At 35.0% G+C, this 21,869-nt stretch overlaps 1 protein-coding gene across 2 annotated transcripts; it reads right to left on the reverse strand.

Annotated features, from left to right (window-relative positions):
• Positions 1–2,161: 2,161 nt before the first annotated feature.
• On the reverse strand, positions 2,162–14,996 carry adra1aa (adrenoceptor alpha 1Aa). 2 transcript variants are annotated; one of them, XR_007137793.1, is made up of 5 exons: positions 14,710–14,996; positions 9,080–9,231; positions 7,566–8,624; positions 3,319–4,019; positions 2,162–3,069 (listed from the first exon to the last, which is right to left on the reverse strand). XR_007137793.1 is itself a non-coding variant. In XM_027167491.2 (4 exons), the coding sequence occupies exons 3-4, from the start codon at positions 8,464–8,466 to the stop codon at positions 3,514–3,516; spliced, it is 1,407 nt and encodes a 468-aa protein (XP_027023292.1). In that variant the 5' UTR covers positions 8,467–8,624; positions 9,080–9,231; positions 14,710–14,996; the 3' UTR covers positions 2,162–3,513. The 2 variants fall into 2 exon arrangements, 1 of the variants encoding a protein (XP_027023292.1); XM_027167491.2 differs by having other exon boundaries at positions 2,162–4,019.
• Between the last annotated feature and the right edge of the window lie 6,873 nt (positions 14,997–21,869).

Here is a 21,869-nt window from a genome sequence, read left to right on the forward strand (position 1 = left end):
ATAATTTACTGTTATATTGATGAGCTTAGAAAATGTTTGATAATCGGTAAATGTTAAACATTTTTATTGTTACATTAAAACACAAGCTCCTATAACAACCCAGAGTACTCTTAACTAGTCTTAACTAGTGGTATCGGTTTCATGGTGCTGGCTGGTGTTTGCTAACTTTTGTCATTTTTTTGCTTAAACATCATTCCTGTGTCTGTCTCCATTTTACATTTCTGTTTAGAAGTTAGTGTCCCCGATAAGTGCCATTTTGTTTGCCTTTTTCTTGTTTTGTTTTTTTTTGTTTGTATTTGTATGTCAGATTTAAACTTAAAATGTATAGATATCACCATTTAAGGAGCAATATTAATTTTATTTTGTTTTCTAACTATTTTAAATATTAAATTGCAAAATGTCCCTTGGCTAGAAGAATAATTATAATTTATTTTAATTTAAATGCATAGCAAAAATTAATCACAAAAACTGACCATATTAGCCATTATTGTGTAAAGCCAACTGTCATTGGTCCGTTTAGATGTGAGTCACACTCTGATTTTCAGTCATCCATGGCATTCATTCTGCCATCTCATTAGTGAATTGAGAATCCCAAATATAAAAATGTCAAAAGATCTTCCAGATTATTATATCAGTCATGCCAGCTTCAATTACTTTCTAGACCCTTCACATTTATGGTATCTGCATTTTTTGTCATTATGTTTATACTGTTTGTATGACTTGTTTGTAGATGTTTAGTTATAAAGTTGTCTTAATATTTTAATTATATTGTTCATGATTAAAAAGTCAGTCTATGTAATAACAATAATGGAAAAGCTTTTAAAAAGAACTGACACAAACATTTAATCATTTGTTTCCTTCAAGCCAGAAGATTGAAGAGCCCTAGAAATAGAATAGAAAATAGTGAACTGATGTCTATAAACATGTACTGTATTCAACCACTGGAGCTCTTGGATCTCCAACATAAGAGACATCTATAATTTTATATAATTTTAGATATAAATCTGTATCTGTACTACTATATATAACCCTAAACATGCTCACAAATATTAAGCAGCAAGCAATAACCTCAACCAAGTTTCCAGTAGCTGTGGATCAGGAGGAATTTTGGAGAACTCTTCCTTACAGAATTGCTTTAGCTCAGCCATATTCTTAGGGTGTAAACAGATCTCTTGAGGTCATTCCACAGCATCTCTATGGAGTTATGGTTAAAATAGTCACACTCCAGCTTATAATTGCACTTAACTCCAGATGTATGAGAGTAAAATGGAGGGATGCACTCGTATCCCATAAAAACTAAGCAGCTGAATGAATGGTCTGTTGGATAGCTGGGGTGCAGTTATGTGAGGGAAAACAGAGGGAAACACACACTGTTTTCACAATAAAAATACTAAGTGAATATATGGCTTGTCAGTGGTAGAGGAAGGGATTTTGGACACAGGGGAATGTAAGCTATCAGCTAAGCTAGCAAGTCATAGCCAATGCTCAGTGCTCAAAAGCAGAAGAAAAACAGAAGAGAATAGTACTACAGTTCCAATACAAAGCATATACACAACACAAAAATTAATGCTCTGAAAGACAAATGCTGGCTTTGGCAAGCAGAGAAAATGAGCCAAAGTAACAGTGCAGGAGGTTTTGATAGCAAAAGTCATGTCACTTTCACTTTGGGATGGTCAGAATTTTGGCATAGTGTGCAAATGCACAATAGGATGTCCAGGTATTAAATACCATCTGGTGGTTAGGAGGGAAGATATAGAACCAGAGTCTAGTGTTACAGGCTGAACGCAGTATTCTATGTGGTCTCTAAAATCTATCCATTTATCAAAATATACTGATCTGAAGGGCTGGCAACCTAATGACCATCATTTCAACATTTGAGAGAAGGCAGGCCAAATAAGTTGCATGACTAGCACATCATTATTCTCAATTTGAAAGCAGGAAGTGTGTTTTATTTTTTCATTAATTATCCAACAGTGCCAACTAAAATTACATAAAGTCAGTGGTGCAAAAAGTGACAATATGAAGCATGTTACACAAAATGACAAAGGTCTGTCTTTCCAGTCATTCCTTTTTTTTCTTTAAAATTTACACTAAAAAATGTGATTGTCTAGCAGTATCTATTTGCTTACAATGACACAAATAAAGGAGTGAGCACAAATCATCAAAATGCCACTGTTTTTAATAACACAACAATAATCACAATAATTAATTCTGAAACACAATGTGGTGTGTTAACAGTATCCTTTGGTAAATAAGCAAAATAATGAGCAAAGATTTGGGCATTCTATAGACAATGAACATAGTATAACAGTTTAATTGGTTTTAAAACATGGTACTTTAATATTGAATTTAATGCATTCATTGATATTTAAAGGTTTTTAAAATAACTAAATGCAGCTCGGCCAATTAGGTATCTATCTCTGTAATTTACAGTTTGTAGGTTGTTTTGTTCTTTAAAGCTAATGTTTAGTTTGCAGCCTTATTAAAGTACCTCTCGTCACCAATTTTAAGAGCAACCACCTGTAATGTATTTTTGTGTTGATAATCAATAATTAAATAATCACTTATTCAAACTACTTGAACATGATTTTACATATTTCTTAACAGAAACAGTTGCACACACAAACACACAATTGTTGAGCTGCCATGAAGTTCTTATAATGAATAAAGAATCTTATAATCCTCTTGACACTGCTTTGCATTTTGCAAATACAGATTGCATTTTTGTTGTTAAATATTCAAAATGGATAATACTATATTATTCACGTGAAAGATACATTTTTTGGTATTACCAATTTTGCACATTTTCACATATGCAAACCTGTTCATGTGAATGTTCCAATGTGTGTTTTTAAATGAGTTATACAGAGAAATAACATGAATAACAATTAGGGGCAATATGCATGAAAAAAATCAGCTTATTTGATCAAGCATTTTACATGACTCTTGATATTTGGACATTTTCATAACAGAGTATGTATTACTTTTTCTTGTTAAGAACCAAACATACACATAAGACTGTAGCATATTTCAGGTGTTCCACATATCCCAATCGTTTTAATTAGAAATCTGAAAGAAAAAGCAATGGCAACAATGTTTGTATTTGTATATATTACTGCACCTTATTCCCAAATACATCATATGAATTTGTGCATCTAATCAAAGTGAATTGAGGTAAGGTAATAAACACCACATTAATAAAGCATACACCATGTATTCAAGTCCACTGACAATTGTATAACCTTTTAAAATTAATAGAAATTTCAACATTAATACAAAAGTATGTATTTTCTTTCTGTGCAAATGTATACAGCTTACCAATCAAATCGACTAAAGGTAACTTTTCCCTCTGCTACACAGCACAATTTTAATTGGCATAATCCAACTCTCTGAATGAATGCACATCACTGTCTTCTTTAAATTGTGTCCATTTGTTTGCCAACAATCTGGATTTTCATGAGTCACACTCTGAGGCATATGGTTTTATCCAAAACAGTGTTTTGCTTCTGTTGCTTATACTGCCTCACCATTCTCACAAAGAGAAAGCTGATGAACCTTAATAACAGGCAGAGAATGGCATGCAGGAGGCTTTGTATGTGCTGAGAATTCCCCAGCACAACAACACATCCTCAGCAAGTTCTTGCTGCACACCCCTGCTGCTTTCGCCCCAGCACTGACCCCAGCACTGACTCCTAACCCCCCCACTGGGGAAGATGAGGGTGTACAGGACAGGATCATAGAGGACGACGGGCTGAGATGTGATGGCTCGCTGCGGGTCTCTGAGCCCAATGAGAGCAGAGTTGATTGTGTGTGGCTGGCAGCATGGCCCTGGCACAGTGGGTATGTTGGTCTGGTGCTGCGTCGCAGACAGTGAACACCCAGCACACTCAGAAAGGCTTTCTTAAACTCCTGACTGGAGCACGGGTAGATGATTGGGTTGATACAGCTGTTGAAGTACCCAAGCCAGAAGGTGATTTTGAAGACAGTGTCTGAGGGCCGGTAAGCCGGGAAGATGGATCCTTGAGAAACACACATACATATTTACATATTTAAATCTACATAAAAAACAACTTCCTAAGAACACAACACTATTCAGTTAATCCCCCTCCCAAGATTGTAGTAGGGGATTTCGTAGGTTGATGTCTTCATGATAGAGGTATATTTCATGAACAGATTTTAATTATAAGATTTTCTTTTAGAAGTAGAAATTGACTTTAAGGTGGTTTTTGATGTGGTTTCTAACCCATGGTGGTTAAAGGACATCTGAATTGAAAAGCTTTAGTTTCTACTTTCTTAATCAAGGTTATTGGTCAGTTTAATATATAGTCCAATGTGACACCAAACTGCTTATACAGAAAGGAACTTCATTGAAAACATTCATATTTACAACAGAGAGGGAAATGAAAAAGGGCAAATGCACCTCATCATAGCCCATATGCGCCTTTTGACTTTTCAAAGGCACATTGTCTAGCACATTAACTGAAATGAACTGTCGGAGAAAGCCACCTAACCTTGAAATGAAGCATCCATCTTTATAGCTAAAGGCTATGTGCTGTCTCATAGGACACTTTATGAGTGCTTCTCATGGGGGTTGTGTACGTGGGCTGGGTAAAAGATGAGAGAAAAGGACAGCAGTTGTGAAAGTTGTGGGTGGGTCTCTGTCTAACCAAGCATGCTTCAGCCATTTTATTGCCCAAAGGAGTAAGGACTATAATTCTATTGAACAAAACTGAATTAATGTAGTCCACTAGTTTAAATTGCATGGCTATCATTTCGGGAATTGCTCTTTTGGAAAAAAAATCTGTATTTATATATGAAAGGAAAAAGTTTTGCTATGACAAATAAAAGAAGGAGGTGACAAAGAAAATATTCTCATCAAAGCATTATTAAAGTGTTTTTCTCAGCTGGTCTCTTATGATTCCAGTCTCTTATAGAGCAGCAGCATAAATCCAAATAAACCACCATTTCACATTATTTGAGAAAGCAAGTCATAAGGATCCTACTACAGCATCATGTTCTCTGTTTAAACATCTTATCATGATCCTGTGCTTGATTATCTCATTAACTGAATGTGGTATACATGGACTACATGCGGTCTCCATCAAACAGTGTTACAAATTAATTCTCACATTAAAATATGTGTGATTTATGGATAATAGTAAACAACTTTTTAAATTAATTACTACTGGTTTAGTTATTTAGTTAGTTTGTTTGTTTGTTTATTTCTATATATATATATATATATATATATATATTTATTTCTATATATATATATATATATATATATATATTTCATAAAATATAGTCCTACTCATTTACAAGGAATAAACCTTTTTCTGTAAACAGTGATGCATTTGTGGCAGTTCACAATTAACAGATTTAGAGGAAATGTTTATAGTAACAATAAACAAGTTTAATTTACAAGAATAAAAAATAAAAAGTGTGGAATGTAGGATTTTTAATTCAGAACGTGTTTCTACATATTAAGCTACTATGTCCGAATGACATTAGTTTGGCAAAATGTAAAGCAACTTGGATTTATGGCCTCAAAGGGTCTCGTCAATGCCTGACTCCACTGAGGGCAGATACGTCCAATTTTCCAAGCCAATGGCCAGTGAAAACTTAGTACCTTAATGCAAGAGAGTTTGTGAGAGGAGACAGAGAGCGAGAGTGGGAGAGAGAGAGGGAGAGAGAGAGAGAGAGAGATCACCCACTGGCTCAGCTGTTAGTGCAACTGGTGGTACTGAACTTCCACTGACCCATCAAAGTCAAACTAAGTCAAACATAACAAAGCGCATAACAATCATTTAGCTTTGCTTTGAGTATATCTGTTTCTTGACCACAAAGTTTTAATGCAGCAAGTTTATGTTTAAGTGCATACAGAGTTAATTTATTCTCTGCATTATTCTGATTAGAAGTGAATATTTTAAGGGTAGTGGTACAAAGACCATGGCAATGATAAAGCACTTAATGAAAATGAATAAATGAATTAATTCATGTAAAATAGCCTGCATAGCGTGAGATTAATAACAGCAAACATAATAATAATAATAATAATAATAATAATAATAATAATAATAATAATAATAATAATAATATTGAAACATATAACAATATAGAATGTTTGTCCATCTAACAGGTATGATATGATGTGACCTAGAAAACTAATATTGATGTATTTATTGATAAAGGCTTCAAAGCACTTTTGTATATTGATCTGGATAAGGGTGTCTCACAAATGCCTTGAATGTACATGTACATTTAAGAATATTGAAAATGCTCATCTAAGTTTAACATCCAGTATTGTATGGTAACCTGCATCAATGCAAATGCACCTACTGTACAGTATATGTACTTCCTCAGATGCCCAGAGCAGATTTTTCTTAATTCTTTAAAAAGTAAATCCCTCAGTTTTAGTATTATAAGCACATAAGTAAATATTACCGATAATCAGTGTCAGTAGCGACTAATAAGAGTTTTTATTAATTATTTAATTATTTTATTTTTCCTTGTACATACAGTATACAAAGGTATTGCACAAAGGTTTTCTTACTTGTTATTTTTTTATTTACTCTAATGTTAGGCAGGTCAGCACCCGCTGAAAGGCATGCAAATAGCAAATCCCACAGGCTTCAAAAAATAGATGTTCCATTATGTTACCAGTAGGTTTTTTACTTATTTAATCAATATGTTTACTGATTAAAGCAAACACTTGCAGTGGGACCTGTAATATAAATCCAGGCCTAGTATTTGTGACATCAGATGTACTTGTAAAACACTGGTTACATATTTGTTAGACAATTTGTTTTCGTTAGGTTTCGTGTCATAGATTAATCTAATTTTCTGCATTTATACATGTTTGACTGCTAATATATATTTTGTATTTTTTTTTTTGTCTGTAACCTCGTCTGGAACAGAAATGCATTCAAAGGTTTAGAGGATCTTGTGTTTCTGATGAGTACATTCCACATGTGGAGAATACAGATGAGCTCTTCTTTGTATCCATTATTTAGTACACAAGGGAAACTTTGAGGCTATTAGTGAATGAATACAGTGCATACTGCATAAAAAAGAGATACCTTTATCTAAGAGAAATCAAGGTCCATAATGAAAGAAACTAATTCTAAGGGACCTAGCCACTGTACTTGTGCATGTGTGTGTGTGTGTGTGTGTGTGTGTGTGTGTGTGTGTGTGTGTGTGTGTGTGTGTGTGTGTGTGTGTGTGTGTGTGTGTGTGTGTGTGTGTGTGTGTGTGTGTGTGTGTGCATGCGTCCGTGTGTGTGTTTGTGTTTTAATTATAGAAGGCATAGTTTAAAATATTAGCAAATACATAAAAAATTTAAATAACACATATCAGAAGAAATTTGAAGTGATCAACTAGTTTTTATCAATTTAAATCAATTAAAAGCACAATCTTTTTCAGATTACATTCCTCGCTAAGAGGTCTTTTAAGCGAATTTATATTGGTATTGTAAATTTAATAGGAGTACGTGAATATTAAGTTGGGACATTGAGGGGTTATATTTTTTACATTTTTTAACCAATACAAAGAAACCTGAAACTCACCAATGGGCAGAACCAGGAAGAATGGCAGCCAGCAGAGAACAAAACACCCCACCACAATGCCCAGTGTCTTTGCAGCCTTCTTCTCTCTGGAGAACTTAAGTAGGCGGATTGTGAAGTGAGTGCGACTCCTCAACGTTTCCTCCTCCACCACAGAAGTGTTGCCTCTGTGTATCCGTAATGTCACTGCTTCTGCATGGTGAGCCTTCTCAGTTTTGTGTCCTTTCCTAAGGCTGCACGTCTCCCTGCGGGCCACCACATATACACGACAGTACATAACCAGTATAACCACTAGGGGGAGGTAGAAAGAGCCCACTGCAGAGAAAATGGCATAGCCAGGTTCCTCTGTGATTTTACACACATATTCGTTCTCTGGTGCTGGCTCTTTCCACCCAAATAGTGGTCCAATGGAGATGGTAATGGACAGAGCCCAAATTCCCATAAGTGCCAACAACGCCCGCTTCTCAGTCACAATGGCTGGGTGGCGTAGTGGGTAACTAACTCCGATGTAGCGGTCCACAGAGATAACACACAGGCTCATTATAGATGCTGTGCAGCAAAGCACATCCATTGCAGCCCAGATATCGCAGAAGACTCTGCCGAATACCCAGCGGCCCAGCATCTCAAAAATGGCAGAGAATGGAAGCACGGTGGAGCTCAACAGGAGGTCAGCCACTGCCAGGTTTACAATAAAATAATGTGTGACCGTCCGAAGGCTGCGGTGGCAAGCCACAGACAAGATTACCAAGATGTTGCCCAGTACTCCAAATATAACAAAAATAGATAGCACAAAGCTCAGAACAATAGCCTTTGTGATGTTCAGCTCCATGACCAGGGCTTGGCTACAGTTTGAGCAGTTCTGAATCCATGGAGTCATGTTCTCCGCAATAAAAATCAACTTCATTTGGTGATGGTCTGATGAATAGGCACGCTGCACTAATTTACTTTGTCTTATCACTGCATTTCTTTCAATGGTCCGCAACAAGATTTTAAATATCAGATGCTGAGCTAACTGCAGTCCAAGGGCATCAGTGCATTTACATTTTGATCTCCAGCTGACAGCTATTAAGAGACAAATGAAAATTAAACCTGTTGTGTTATTTCATCATGACATGATGTCTATGATTATTAGATTTTTATCTATTTACTCTCAGGAAAATTTATGGTGCATGCAGAAATACAAAAATGAAACTAAACATTTTTGTAATAAAGTCAGAAAAACTTAATATAAACAAATCATGAACAAGGTGTACATTTCTTTTGAGTGTTTTTACATTATTCACAGTCAGAGTATATTTTGAATACTTAGTTATCTGGATACATCTAAATATCAAGTCAAACTACAGATTGTTCTAATTCTTAAAGTCTTTATTGTTTTAATTGTCTAAATATTGTTTATTTATCATAAATATATAATCCTGTTTCATGGTAATTTATGTGTAACGAAAGTCCACAAAGCACTGTTTACTTGTTCATTACCACGTAAATGGGCTAAATATGTGGTGAAATATACTCACTCTTGTATAATAAACCTTTTGCAGTAACTTTTCTGGCAACTATTTTTGGACAAAGGGCATGTCATTTTTCAGCCTCCCTGGATTTGGCCTGGCTCCAGTATAAGGCACTTAGGATGTTCTGTGATAGAACTTATGCCAGCAGATGATCCTCCCTAAAACACATATAGACAGAAGTTGAACACTATAATGAGACTTATTTATTATTTATTTATTTATTATTATTATATTATGTATTATTATAATGTATTTTGGAACATTTGGTTATACAGAATTATCAGAACTTCTAAGCTGATTAAAGTTTATGAAGGTTTATATGAGAGCCTATGTGCATGCTTTTCAAGCTTATTTCTTGCTTTCCTCCTAGTTGACCACTATACTGTATGTCGTGTAACACAAAAGAAATGTTTAACAGTAATGAAATGTTTCTAAGCTAAATGAATCACATTAAATGAATCACAGAATCACATTAAAAACATTCAGGAAATGTGAAATTCATTTAGTGTGAGAACTGAGCTGTATGTTGATGAATGTGAATTTGTATTTGCAAAATACCGTAGATGGGATTGCCTAAAGATGAACATTAAGTGTTTGTTAAGCCATACAAATCTATACTTGACAAAACATCTCTATCACTCATAGACTTTCACCTGTCCCAGATCAATAAAATGTTTCTTCGGGTCATTTACAAATATAGAAGAATCAACTCTCTGATATGAATCATATGACCTTTCTTAAAATACCTGTATGAACTGGATGAAGGACAAAGATTTTCAGATAAAAGCCAAACATATTCAGCTTCAGTTCTGGCAGTTATCAGCAATTTTTTTTTCTCCAGGCTTTGCCTCATTTACCTGCTTAATTTAATGTTTCATTACTTACATCTGAAAGTTTTAAAAATTGTACATAGTGGTTTTTAAAAAAAATGTGTGTGTGTGTGTGTGTGTGTGTGTGTGTGTGTGTGTGTGTGTGTGTGTGTGTGTGTGTGTGTGTGTGTGTGTGTGTGTGTATTTCTTATCAGTTCACATTACATTGTTCAATACCCCCAAAACAGCTAGTAATTTTTCAAAGTACATTGTGTATTATTAATAATTTATTAATTACATGTGATTTCATGCACACATCCATTTTTTAAGACATTTTTGCTTTCGGCTTTCTTAGGAGCTGTGAATTGCAGGCCACCAGAAAACCTTGATGTTGGTTTTAAAACCACTTTTACACTCAATTCAAATGCCTCAGTTGGATTTTAAAACAGGAATACTATTTTTATCAAAATCCGGCAGACTCTGTTAGATGAGAAAACACATGTTTATGGCTTTAATAATTTGCTTTCCATTTTAGTGGGTATCAAAGCAAATACAATAGAAAAACATAAACTGAAAGCAACAGAATTAGAAAATTTACCCTGGCAGGGGAATCTTATGGATCTCAGCAGCGATATGCATGAACATTGCCAGATTAACCATCAAGGAGAATACTTGTAAAAATCCATTAGCATTTTGAGAGCCGATGCATTTCCCTCTCCAGAGAACTAAGTGATATTCTTCTCATTTGTATGCCGTTTTTGTCCAAGCTCTCACCAAATGAACTGGCAATCAGATTAGAACTTTATTGATTAACACAGCCACAATAATACATGCAGTCTCTACACCAGTTAGGAGATTTCATTTGATGATTTTGATAGTAATCTCTAGTAATTATTTTTTTCTGTTATTATAGTGATCTTCACGTGAAGGTGAATACACTAAGTCACTTCTAGTATCCCCAGCAACCTTGTCTTACAAATCTGTCTCTACTTCTGGGAAGCATTCACAAAAAAGAATTGCTTTATAACCCTAATGCATCATAACTATTAAATAAATATATACTAATGCTGAGCTGAAATATTAAATTCCAACTATTTTTGATTCATGCTAATTAAATAGCATATATTCATGTTTCACCAGTTAGTTGCTCCATTACAACTTCCAAAAGCAAGTGCATTTTAAAACGCAAGTATAACAGTTCAGTAGCATATTTTACAGACTTGTCAGACAGTGACAACTGTCAACATCAAACAAATCCAACTCACTAGGCAAAGGTCAAAAAAAATATCAGGTAGTTGGTCAGGTGATGAGCAAACAGAGTATACAAGATAAAGGCAAAAATCCAGAAACAAGATAACAAGCTAGGGTCAAAACTCAAAAACAACAAACATGAACAGAAGGGTTGGTACATTTGGTACAAGTAAATACACAGAGCTGAAAGAATACTTCATGAAGTGAAAGTCCAGGTGAAGGTTATTAAAGATATGCGTGAGCAGATGTCCAGTAGGAGTCCAGGTGTGTGCAATCAGTATTTGACTGTAAATGTGACAATGAACACGGCATGGAACGGTCCATAGTGTCCATGTTTGTAACTGGAAGTACACTGAAGTGGAGTTCAATAAAGATTCTGGTATTACTATTTATCTTACTATGATAAGACTGTTAATGTCAGTTTCAAACAATGTAAACTTTTTTAAACAACTTATTCAAAAACTGTAAAAAACTGTATTTGTAGTTGCTTTTTTTCAATAATTGTCTTTATGCTATGACATAATGTCAAATTATGCTGCTGTGGGTTACAGTAATCTATTATTGTGAGTTATTTGTAATATACAGTAAATTTAGGTTTACTGTCAGAATTAGGTGAGCTCTATTTTCTATTTTCTATTATATCTATATATTTATAAAATAGTTTAATGCTCTAAAAAAAATGTATTCCATCTAATAAAATTTGTGTTGAATCTCTTTATTAATGGTATTCATACCAAAATTTATACTGAGTATTTGTATGCTATTTCCTGATGACTTCCACCCCCTCTTCATATCCTAATGTTTGGGGTTTTTCTGTAAATACTCTCATTCCTTCTCCTCCACACCACTGAAAGAAATTGATAGAATGAAAAAAATCATCAGTGTTGGCAACTTGTCCAAAGTCGAAGTAGGTAGAAGCCACTAATTTTCTATCTCTGTTTGACGATCCTTCTTTCTCTTCTTTCTTAAGAATCTTCCATCACAGCATTAACCAGAACGTGACCTTTATTCTTCCCTGGCAAGTTTCCATCAGCGGGGGTTCTGCACTGTCACATCAGCTGTTACTGAGCTCAGTTGGCCGATTTTGTCTGAGTCAAACCACCATGCTGCCTTTCGTTTCTGCCTACAGTATATTTCTTTATTTGCTCACTTCTGTGGTGTGTTTTCCACTCCCTAAAAATTCACCCAAACATGCTTTAATTTAGAACTGCTAACCCTTCAGGAAAGGGAGGGCAGGTGAAAAAATCCTTTCAGATTCCTTCATTCTCTCAAATGGATAATGAAAAATGCAGAACAGCATCTCCGAAAGACTCACTTCAATTACTGTTTTGGTCCCCCAGCAGTAAACACCTGCCATATGTACTGCATAGCACATTACTATTATTATTCACACCAGACTTGGCAGACACAGTTATGAATGAAATGAGCCAACATCAAATAAAAATAAAATTCCGGCTTATTCTACTCAGAAGAGGAAAGAGAGTAAACATACATTTTTCCAATATTGCTTTCTAACTTCCCAAGATGTTTATTTAGTTATTGATCAGAAGTGAAAGAAAAACCAGGTGAGATGATAATCTTAGAGCTATCCTATGGCTATGTGCTTTGTATCCTATCTGCTTTGTGCTTATCACTTTGGAGCATAGTGGCCAATTCTGCAGCAACTTTTATCTTTTAAACATACTGCTAAATTGATGGCAGAAGTCCCTTTTGATATCAGTAGTAATTGTGAAATGAGTTTAATAAAAAGGGAAGAGGTGGCGTCTTTGACCATTGACCATTGAAATGACAGGATGAAATGATATCAACACAGCATGGGGTTTTGGAGGACACTGTGACTTCTGCACATCAGCTGAAAGGCTTGCAGACAATGAAGCCTTTTCTGATTTAAAGTGCTAGTCTATGGCTCTCTAGAAAATGCTGTCTGAGAGTGCAGAAGTGCCAGGATTTAAACAGTGATCCTAATCATTCATTTATTCTTTTCCATGGGTAGTAAGGGTCGCTTTGTGTACAGTCAGTATCAATAACGTAAACAACATTTGATTTTTTTAAATGCAGGTTTTTATGATATAATAATTGCATTATTTCAGAGTGCACTGCAATGCAGTAAGCAGCATGCCATTACTCTGTTTGCTATGTTCTTTGGAGAATGAATCTGCAAATAATCCCCAGATATGAACTCTGGAGTTCCTTTCTAACTATTTAAGCTAAATCAACATGTCTGGTGGAAAGGAAATATTGATGATGACTGACACTTCGTATCTTATTCTGTTCTGTGCTCGGATTTTGCAAAAAATAAATATTCATACTGATTCTTATCTCAGTTTATGTCATTCAAAGCTGATATCATTCTAAATAAACAGTACCAAAATATAAAAAAAGTCATTATTTTGACCTAAAATGATCACGTACAAAATATTATATGGATATATAATATAACGTTAATATCAGCTAAAATAATAATATAATATTAAAATCCAATTTTTGAGGGTTAAAATGTTGCCCCAAAGGGAATTCTTTGAGGTTGTTTACCCAGTGAGATGCGTTTGTACCAAAAAGGCTCAGTTTAGCACCTGTTTTTTTGTATTAAGCTCGACATTTCCTCAGAAATAATTGTATCATGTGTAAATATAATTGTGATTTCTGAGTTAATAAATAACATATGGTTAATACATAATCTATACCCTAGAATTTGCTTTATAAAGCCTTATTTATTTATTTATTTATTTATTTATTTATTTATTTATTTATTTATTTATTTATACTAACTGCAAGCTAAAGGGTCTCCATACACGCAGAAAGCTGTCTTGTTCAGGGCTTGTTCTTGTTATAATACACTATTTAGTTCTGGTGTATGAGGATTTGGCCTTTATCCAAACCAATCGGCTTACTATAACAGGAGGACGCCTCTTTCTCTAGTGCACTATGTGGCATTAATGTCAAGGTCCGTTATTTTTCATGGTGTCTGCGTGTTTAGATCGGATCAAAAAAAAAAAAAAAAAAAAAAGATTTCATGCGATTATTCTAGGAATCGTTTAAAAAAATCTTATTCATAAGACCTGTGTACACTTCAAACTCCATAACAGCAAATGCGCACATGAGAACGGAGAGAAAACACTAAGTGATCACAGAAAATAACAGTTCCAGTGTATAGATTGTTTTGTTACAAACCAAAAATGATCGAATATTTAAACGAATATGAACCAATGCCTTGAATATCACAAGATTATATCAGCCAAATTATAATTGTTTTAATTCGGTGGGTGCATCATGAGCCTTGTATTAATGACCAAACCACAAGGCTATAGACTATTTAACCTGCTCGATTGTTGATGGAAATCGGACATACGTTAAAGAGTCCATCAACCAGATAAACGTGAATTTGAACATCGTCGCCTTTATCCGCATCTGTGTGCTACATGTGAATCACAGTGACACATGTTCATCATAACAAATAATCATAAAATCATGAAAGATTACTCGCACAGGAAAAAGTGTTCACATTTTTCTCTTAAACTGGTCTTCTAATCACCAAACTATAAATATAGATGTACGTTATCAAATCAATTTACTTACCTGTCATTTGAATACATGTCAATGCAGGTAATGTTGTGTTTGCTGGGACTCTAAGGAGCTGAAGGCGAACTGCAGTGGTGAGTGTTGGATAGAAAGCGCTCCAGTGTCGCTGTGACCAAGTTCGGTCAAGTGCGCTGACCCAAGTTCCCTAAGTTATTATATTATATTTCCATTGGAATCCAACTCCTTCTATAATATTATAATATAAAGTTATTTTATTATATAACCTGGGAATCCAGCTCATTCTGGGCTGACAGCAGAGTGAGTCAGTGCTCTGACTCTCCTCCTCTTCAGCCTCCACTTCGGGGTTGCCAGATTGAAGTGGCCGTATCCTGCTAGATAACGGCTACAAATCAAAATAATTCTCTAAACATTTGTATTTAAATACACCCAATGATATGCACTATCACAGTGTAATATGTACTGCAAAATATGATAAAAAAAAATAAAAAAACATTTTTCGCAGATTTGAGCCTAATCTGGTAACCCTCTATGGATTGTAGCCAGCACTAAGGGTTAGTTCAATTCTGCTTTCTTTGTAAACGATTTCAGCATCATCAATGGGTTCTTAGCAGCCCTCGGGAAAGAACAGAAAAACGATCCAAAAAAAACCCATCCAAAGAACTATTCCTCCATCACCCCCACTTTTTCCAATATTTGATGTGAATTTTAACAGAAGATATTTAACGATATTAAACGGTTCGTTTCCCGCCTCTGCCTTAACACATAATTGGCTAATTGTATATCTGCATGAAAGAGCAAAAGCTGCAAGTGACTGGAGAGTTATTCTTCACATTGCAGTTACTCTATTTATTTTTATTACTTATTTGTATTTTATTATAGTTTCAATTTTCTAATTTCTTTACATTTCACAAAATAAAAATAAAGAAGACCAATATTTTTGATTCACCAAGTATAATGGTTGAGTATAATGTTGAGTATAACGCATTACAAATATGTCAGTGAGCTATGTTATGTCTCTGCAATGCTTACTGATACCAAACTTGGTCTGTCTTTTAACATCTATGACCTGAGGGAACATAATCAGTTTTGCAGCAGCTACTGTACACCTACTACTAGACAGAAGATATGAAACATTTATTTTTTGCTTATAGATTCTGTATAATTTGTGTTAAAATCATGTAAGTGTTAACTTTAGTTTCGATGGGGCAGACTGAGTGAATAATAGCTCATATATCAGCCATTTTTAATTTAATTTTAAGTATCAATACAGAAATTGGCAAGTGTAAAATTATTTTTCCATCTCCCATTAAAGTGCTTACATACATCAAATATTTTCAAAATCAAAAAATATATATATTTTAACACATACAATTCAAGTGCTTCCAAAAATATTTGTATATTTTTGGAAGCATTTTAATTGTGTTCAAATATTTTTTTGGATTTTGTAATAATTATGTAATAATAAAACACCTGCATTAATTTAAGGCATCTAGCAAATATTATCGTTTCTTTCTATTTAATGAAGATGGCTATGCTTTTTCATGAGCTTTTTTCTTCCATATTTCACATAATTCACTTGAACAGTGTGGTTGTCCTCAGGATCCACATCACCAATTGTTAACTATTCTACTCTCTCTTTCAAGTTTTTATCTAAAACAATTTAAATTCTTTCTTTTTTCTTGCCCAATAGCAACTTAACTATAGGTTCTTTGTATTCCAATGCACAAACTCTGCAGTAAACTAAAATATTTGAAGACTGCATTTTTTTTGGAGGAGTGGGTTATTGGTTGCGAAATCGAAAAACTTTTGATCACTTCTGAACATTTCACAGGCACAATCTGAGATAAAGCACTAAATAAATAATATAATAATTAAAAAAATAATAATAATTCATTAATAAACGAATAAATGTGGTCATGGAGGAATGTTGTTTGGTTTCACTATGTATTGTACAGTGCCAGATATTTAGGTTTGATTGTTTAAAAGACAATGAAACCAGTTGCTTTGAGTCATTCTTCATCCTTTGATAATCTTTTTTCTCTATCTTGCTTATCTACATTTATTATTCCATATTCCATATTTGGCGGAAGTCGTGACCTAATGATTAGAGAGTCTGACTCCTAACCCTAAGGTTGTGGGTTCAAGTCTCGGTCCGGCCATGACTGAGGTGCCCTTGAGCAAGGCACCGAACCCCCCAACTGCTCCCCTGGCGCCGCAGCATAAATGGCTGCCCACTGCTCCGGGTGTGTGTTCACGGTGTGTGTGTGTGTTCACTGCTGTGTGTGTGCACTTTGGGTGAGTTAAACGCAGAGAACAAATTCTGAATATGGGTCACCATACTTAGCCGTATGTCACGTCACTTTCAAATTTCACTTTCAATAAAAAATGTGATGTACAAACAACCAGGACTCTCATAAGCTCCATCCTCTTTATTTCTCATTGATGTATTACTTTATTTATTATATTATGGTGAGCTATACCACAGATCAATAGTGCAAGCATTTTTTTGAAGACAGTAAATATTGTGAAATGTTATCTGGAAGTAATGCTTTAGTACATTGCTGATGACATTGTCAGTATTTGGTGGAAACAACTGTTCCTACTTGGGAACTACATATGGGAACTAAAATAGTTGTGAGAGTCCTCAGACTGGAATTCACTTCCTGGAATTGCACTGGCAGTTAGCAAATAAAATTATTCTCTACCAATTTTCTTTCCATTTTTTTTTTTTTTTTTTACAAAATTTATATTCTTGCTCTGACTATGTATTTTCGGCCTTTGCTTTGTTCTGATTTCTTCCATTGGAGGCAGCTCTGTTCTATATTGATTATCTCATTTACAACTGGTGTTCCCAAGCACAGCAGACCAGCTCTAGACAGTCCGTTTCCTTTTTGTTCATCCTTGACAAGCTCAGATATGAACTATGGTAGAAGCGATTGTTTATGAGAAAAATTTTGGGATTTGTGCAGTTTCTGGGAATTGTGGGATTGTGTATGATAAATGTCATGCCCCACTTGCTGGGGACATAACTGGAGTTTTTGTAAACATCTTGTTTTTTCTTCCACTTCCTCTCACAAACATAATTGTGTCTTGTGTGATCACACACACACACACACACACACACACACACATACACACACACACACACACACACACACACACACACACACACACACACACACACACTCAATATAAATCTATATATATATAGATATATATATAGATATATATATAGATATATAGATATATATATATATATATATATATATAAAGTGAGGCAAAATGCAAACCAAACAAAGTTATACCCTATACTGTATACAGTATAACCAGCCAACAGCAATACCAGACTACAGTAAGTGTAATCCTAATGTGACAAATAAAATTTGCTTCTTAGCCTTGATTTAGGGGTAATTCAAAAAAGTGTAACTTCAAACACTAAAATGCCATAATCATGCAGAGAAACTGATGTATCCTCCCAGTCTTTCTACTTGCTGCCTTTTTTACCTTGGGGAGGTATTGATTTTTTCAAGTCTAAATTAACCTGACAACACAGACTGTGTTCATCACTTACTGTACACTGCTTCTCAGATATAGCTTTGGAGATAAAAAAAGATTTTTTTGTGGAAACAACCGTGGTTAAATTAGGATTAATTTCCATTATTTGCAACACCAACTTCTGTCACAAGTAACTCCTTATTTTGGCTGCTGAATAGTAATAGATGGCATGACAGTGATGTATTGCTCCAATATGAAATGATTTGATAAGCAAATGTCACAGGCACTGGTTGCATTGCATCTCTCTGTCTTGCTGTGTGTGTGTGTGTGTGTGTGTGTGTGTGTGTGTGTGTGTGTGTGTGTGTGTGTGTGTGTGTGTGTGTGTGTGTGTGTGTGTGTGTGTGTGTGTGTGTGTGTGTGTGTGTGTGTGTGTGCAAGCTTGCGTGCTTGCTGGTTGCTGGGTCTGCAGTGTTATGAAAAATTCACAGTATAACCTGCAGACAGTTTAAAGTGTGTCGCAAAAGTATATCTCACAGCTCACAACTTGGCACACTAGTTCATTGCAGGGAATTGCAGTCATTTATCCTAGTCATGGCTGACAATTTAAGAGTTCCTAAAAAGTGAAATGTGCCTTAGTTATATTATGTTTATAAGAATTTCTAATGGGCAATAATTCACAAATTTTGTTTTGTTAAAAGCATTATTTGATAAAGGTTATTTTTGGAATAGTTTTGGTTAACTTAAAGGTGTAATGTTTATCAAATTAAATTTTAAGACTGTGTTTAATATAGTTCAATTAATTTGAACATGAAAATATATTTTTTTCTTCTGAAACAATTTATCATTTATTTTCTGTGACTTCTTTTATTACTTGTTAAAGTTCTCATCTCACTCAATCATTTTCTACCGCTTTATCCGAACTACTCGGGTCACGGGGACTACCCACTAAGCCACCGTGCCCCCTTACTTGTTAAAGTTGTGAAATAAAATAGAGAAGGGAGAAGAGGAGAAAATGAATTTTTGTGTAGGTGTTGGCATGTGTGTATATGTCCTTAATTAAGACAATTCCTACTTTGAAACATAACTTCAGTGAGAAGCTTTATAAGGCTGAGGTGTCTCCAAACCTGTGACTTTTCTTCCAACTGTATAAAAGCTAAAATTAGTTCCAGGAACTATTTCAGTCCAGAAATTAATTGAAGAAACTGTCATGTTGGTCAGCTCATTGTTGTCAGTGGATGAGTCACATTTTTCCTTTTCTTCCCCATGATATTATGTGTAAAATTAAAGTGGAACTGAAATCAGTTGCAGGCTAGTGCTGTGGTAGCTGTATAATATAATTGTTAGTCTGTAGCAAAGACATCAACTAACCAATACTTTTCTTATTTTTTTACATTCTAAACAAAAAGCCAAAAAATAATTTGTTACTTCAGAAAAATAATATCAAATATTTTATTAAAAAAAATATATATATAATATAAAAAGAATTATAAAAATAATAAAGAAAAAATAAAATTCTGTACTAAAGCTTACTAGGTTAATGCAATATAGTGTATCTCAATTATTTTGCCAATCCTCACAACACCAGGAAAAAAAATAAATAAAGGTATTTGAAAAAATTGTGTAACAGGATTTAGACCTTGATTTTAATTTACATTAATTTTGAATGTTGGATGGGTTGGTTTCAACATTTCTTGTTTTGTGTTATTTATTCCATTATGAAATAAAATATGAAATCACAATTATGAACTGACTATTTAAACAAAACACATAAAATAATATATAGTATCATATATTAAAATAAATAGGTCATGTTCTTTTTAAACCCTGAACCCAGTTTCCTAAGTTATTAGATATAAACATCAAGATAATTAATTACTAAAATTAATTACTGAATGCCTGAGACAAAACATCATGCTGTTGTTGCATTTTTTTAATAGTAAATAGTCAGTCCTCATCATATGTGACTTGATTCAATCAACTTAATACAATGCTACAGCGTCAGCCAAGCTCTAATTGATTTGTGCCTCATCAACCCAATGTTTCAACAAGTGGACTTTCACCTAATCACCCCTTAAATGTGCATCATCAATGTCAAATACAGTACTTGGCTAACAACAGGTCAGGTTTAGGACAAATGGCTTCTTGGAAGTGGTATAGTTATGCTATATTTTTTTGGCAGATGTAACAAAATATTGGTACTCGGTCACCTTAGGTAAAATCAGCTTTAAAACCATTCCTATTTGGGGTTTTCAATCAAAGTCAGAAGGTTTTTAATTGATTTAAAATATTAGGTCAGGTTAGGTTATATTAGAAGAAGAGTCAGGAAATAAGGGCTCTCTATGTGCAAGTTATTCTGCAAAGTGCAATGTAATGGCTGGCTATTGACCCACCATCTTGCCTTTGAGCTAGAGGGCCTGACCTGCTCTGATGTGTGTACGAAAGCTTAGCCACATGGGATCAGAGGGTCTCCTTATCCATGCAATCAGGTTTAGTTAGTCAGAAAGGAGCACATACCACCAACACAAGAACACACACTATACAAAGTGTAAACGCACATGTTCATGTGCACACTCCCTGACAAAAGTCTTGTCACCTATCCAAGTTGTAGGAACAGCAAATAATAACTTGACTTCTAGTTGATCATTAGGAATCAGAAGTGGCTTATATGAAGGGCCAGGGCCCAGGGCCACCCCTTTTTCAACTGTAGCAGAGCTACATAACAACTGATCACCAGAAACCAGCATTACACAGAAGACAACTAAAAAATTTTGTCGCATTTGCGAAGACCCACAGCTTGCAGGAAGGATGGACTGTGGAAAAGTGGCAGAAGGTTGATCTGCATCCCAATCGTCGCATATACTGCAGAAGACCTATTGGAACCCCCAATAGACCCAAGGTTCACACAGAAAACAGTCAAGTTTGGTGGAGGAAAAATCATGGTTTGGGGTTACATTCAGTATGGGGGCGTGGAGGAGATCTGCAGAGTGGATGGCAACATCAACAGCCTGAGGTATCAATACATTCTTGCTGCCCATTACATACAGTACCACAGGAGAAGGCAAAACCTTCAGCAGGATGGTGCTCCTTCTCATACTTCAGTCTCCACATCAAAGTTCCTGAAAGCAAAGAAGCTCAAGGTGCTCCAGGATTTTGTTCATCCTTGACAAGGTCAGATATGAACTATGGTAGAGCATGTCTTGGGTAAGATGAAGGAGGTGGGATTGAAGATGAAATCAAAGAATCTTGATGAACTCTGGGAGTCCTGCAAGAATGCTTTCTTTGCCATTCCAAATGATTTTATTAATAAATTATTTGATTCATTGCAGAGACGTATGGATGCTGTTACAGATTCGCCAGGCTCCACACTCACTCTCCCGCAACGCTCCGCCTCACCTGACTGCTAATTACAGTCACCTGTTCCTAATCACCTGCTCACAGTATTTAAGGACCGCTCATACATTCATTCCAAATCCAGTCTCCTTAATACATACATCGCTTCCGCGTGTATTGTTATTACCTACCTGACTCTAACCTTTTGTGGATTATTTGTCTCTTTCAGCTCTCGTCATGATCGATGTCTTCGTCCCGTCATCTGTCCAGTTCGGGAAAGTCTTGTCTGCGTCTCTCACCTGCACCATTATCAGCATCCCTGCTATCGTTCATACGATCTACCTGGTTTATTTTGTATGTGACAATAAATA

The sequence above is a fragment of the Tachysurus fulvidraco genome, chromosome 14, assembly GCF_022655615.1.
Source record: "Tachysurus fulvidraco isolate hzauxx_2018 chromosome 14, HZAU_PFXX_2.0, whole genome shotgun sequence".
Lineage (NCBI taxonomy): Eukaryota > Metazoa > Chordata > Actinopteri > Siluriformes > Bagridae > Tachysurus > Tachysurus fulvidraco.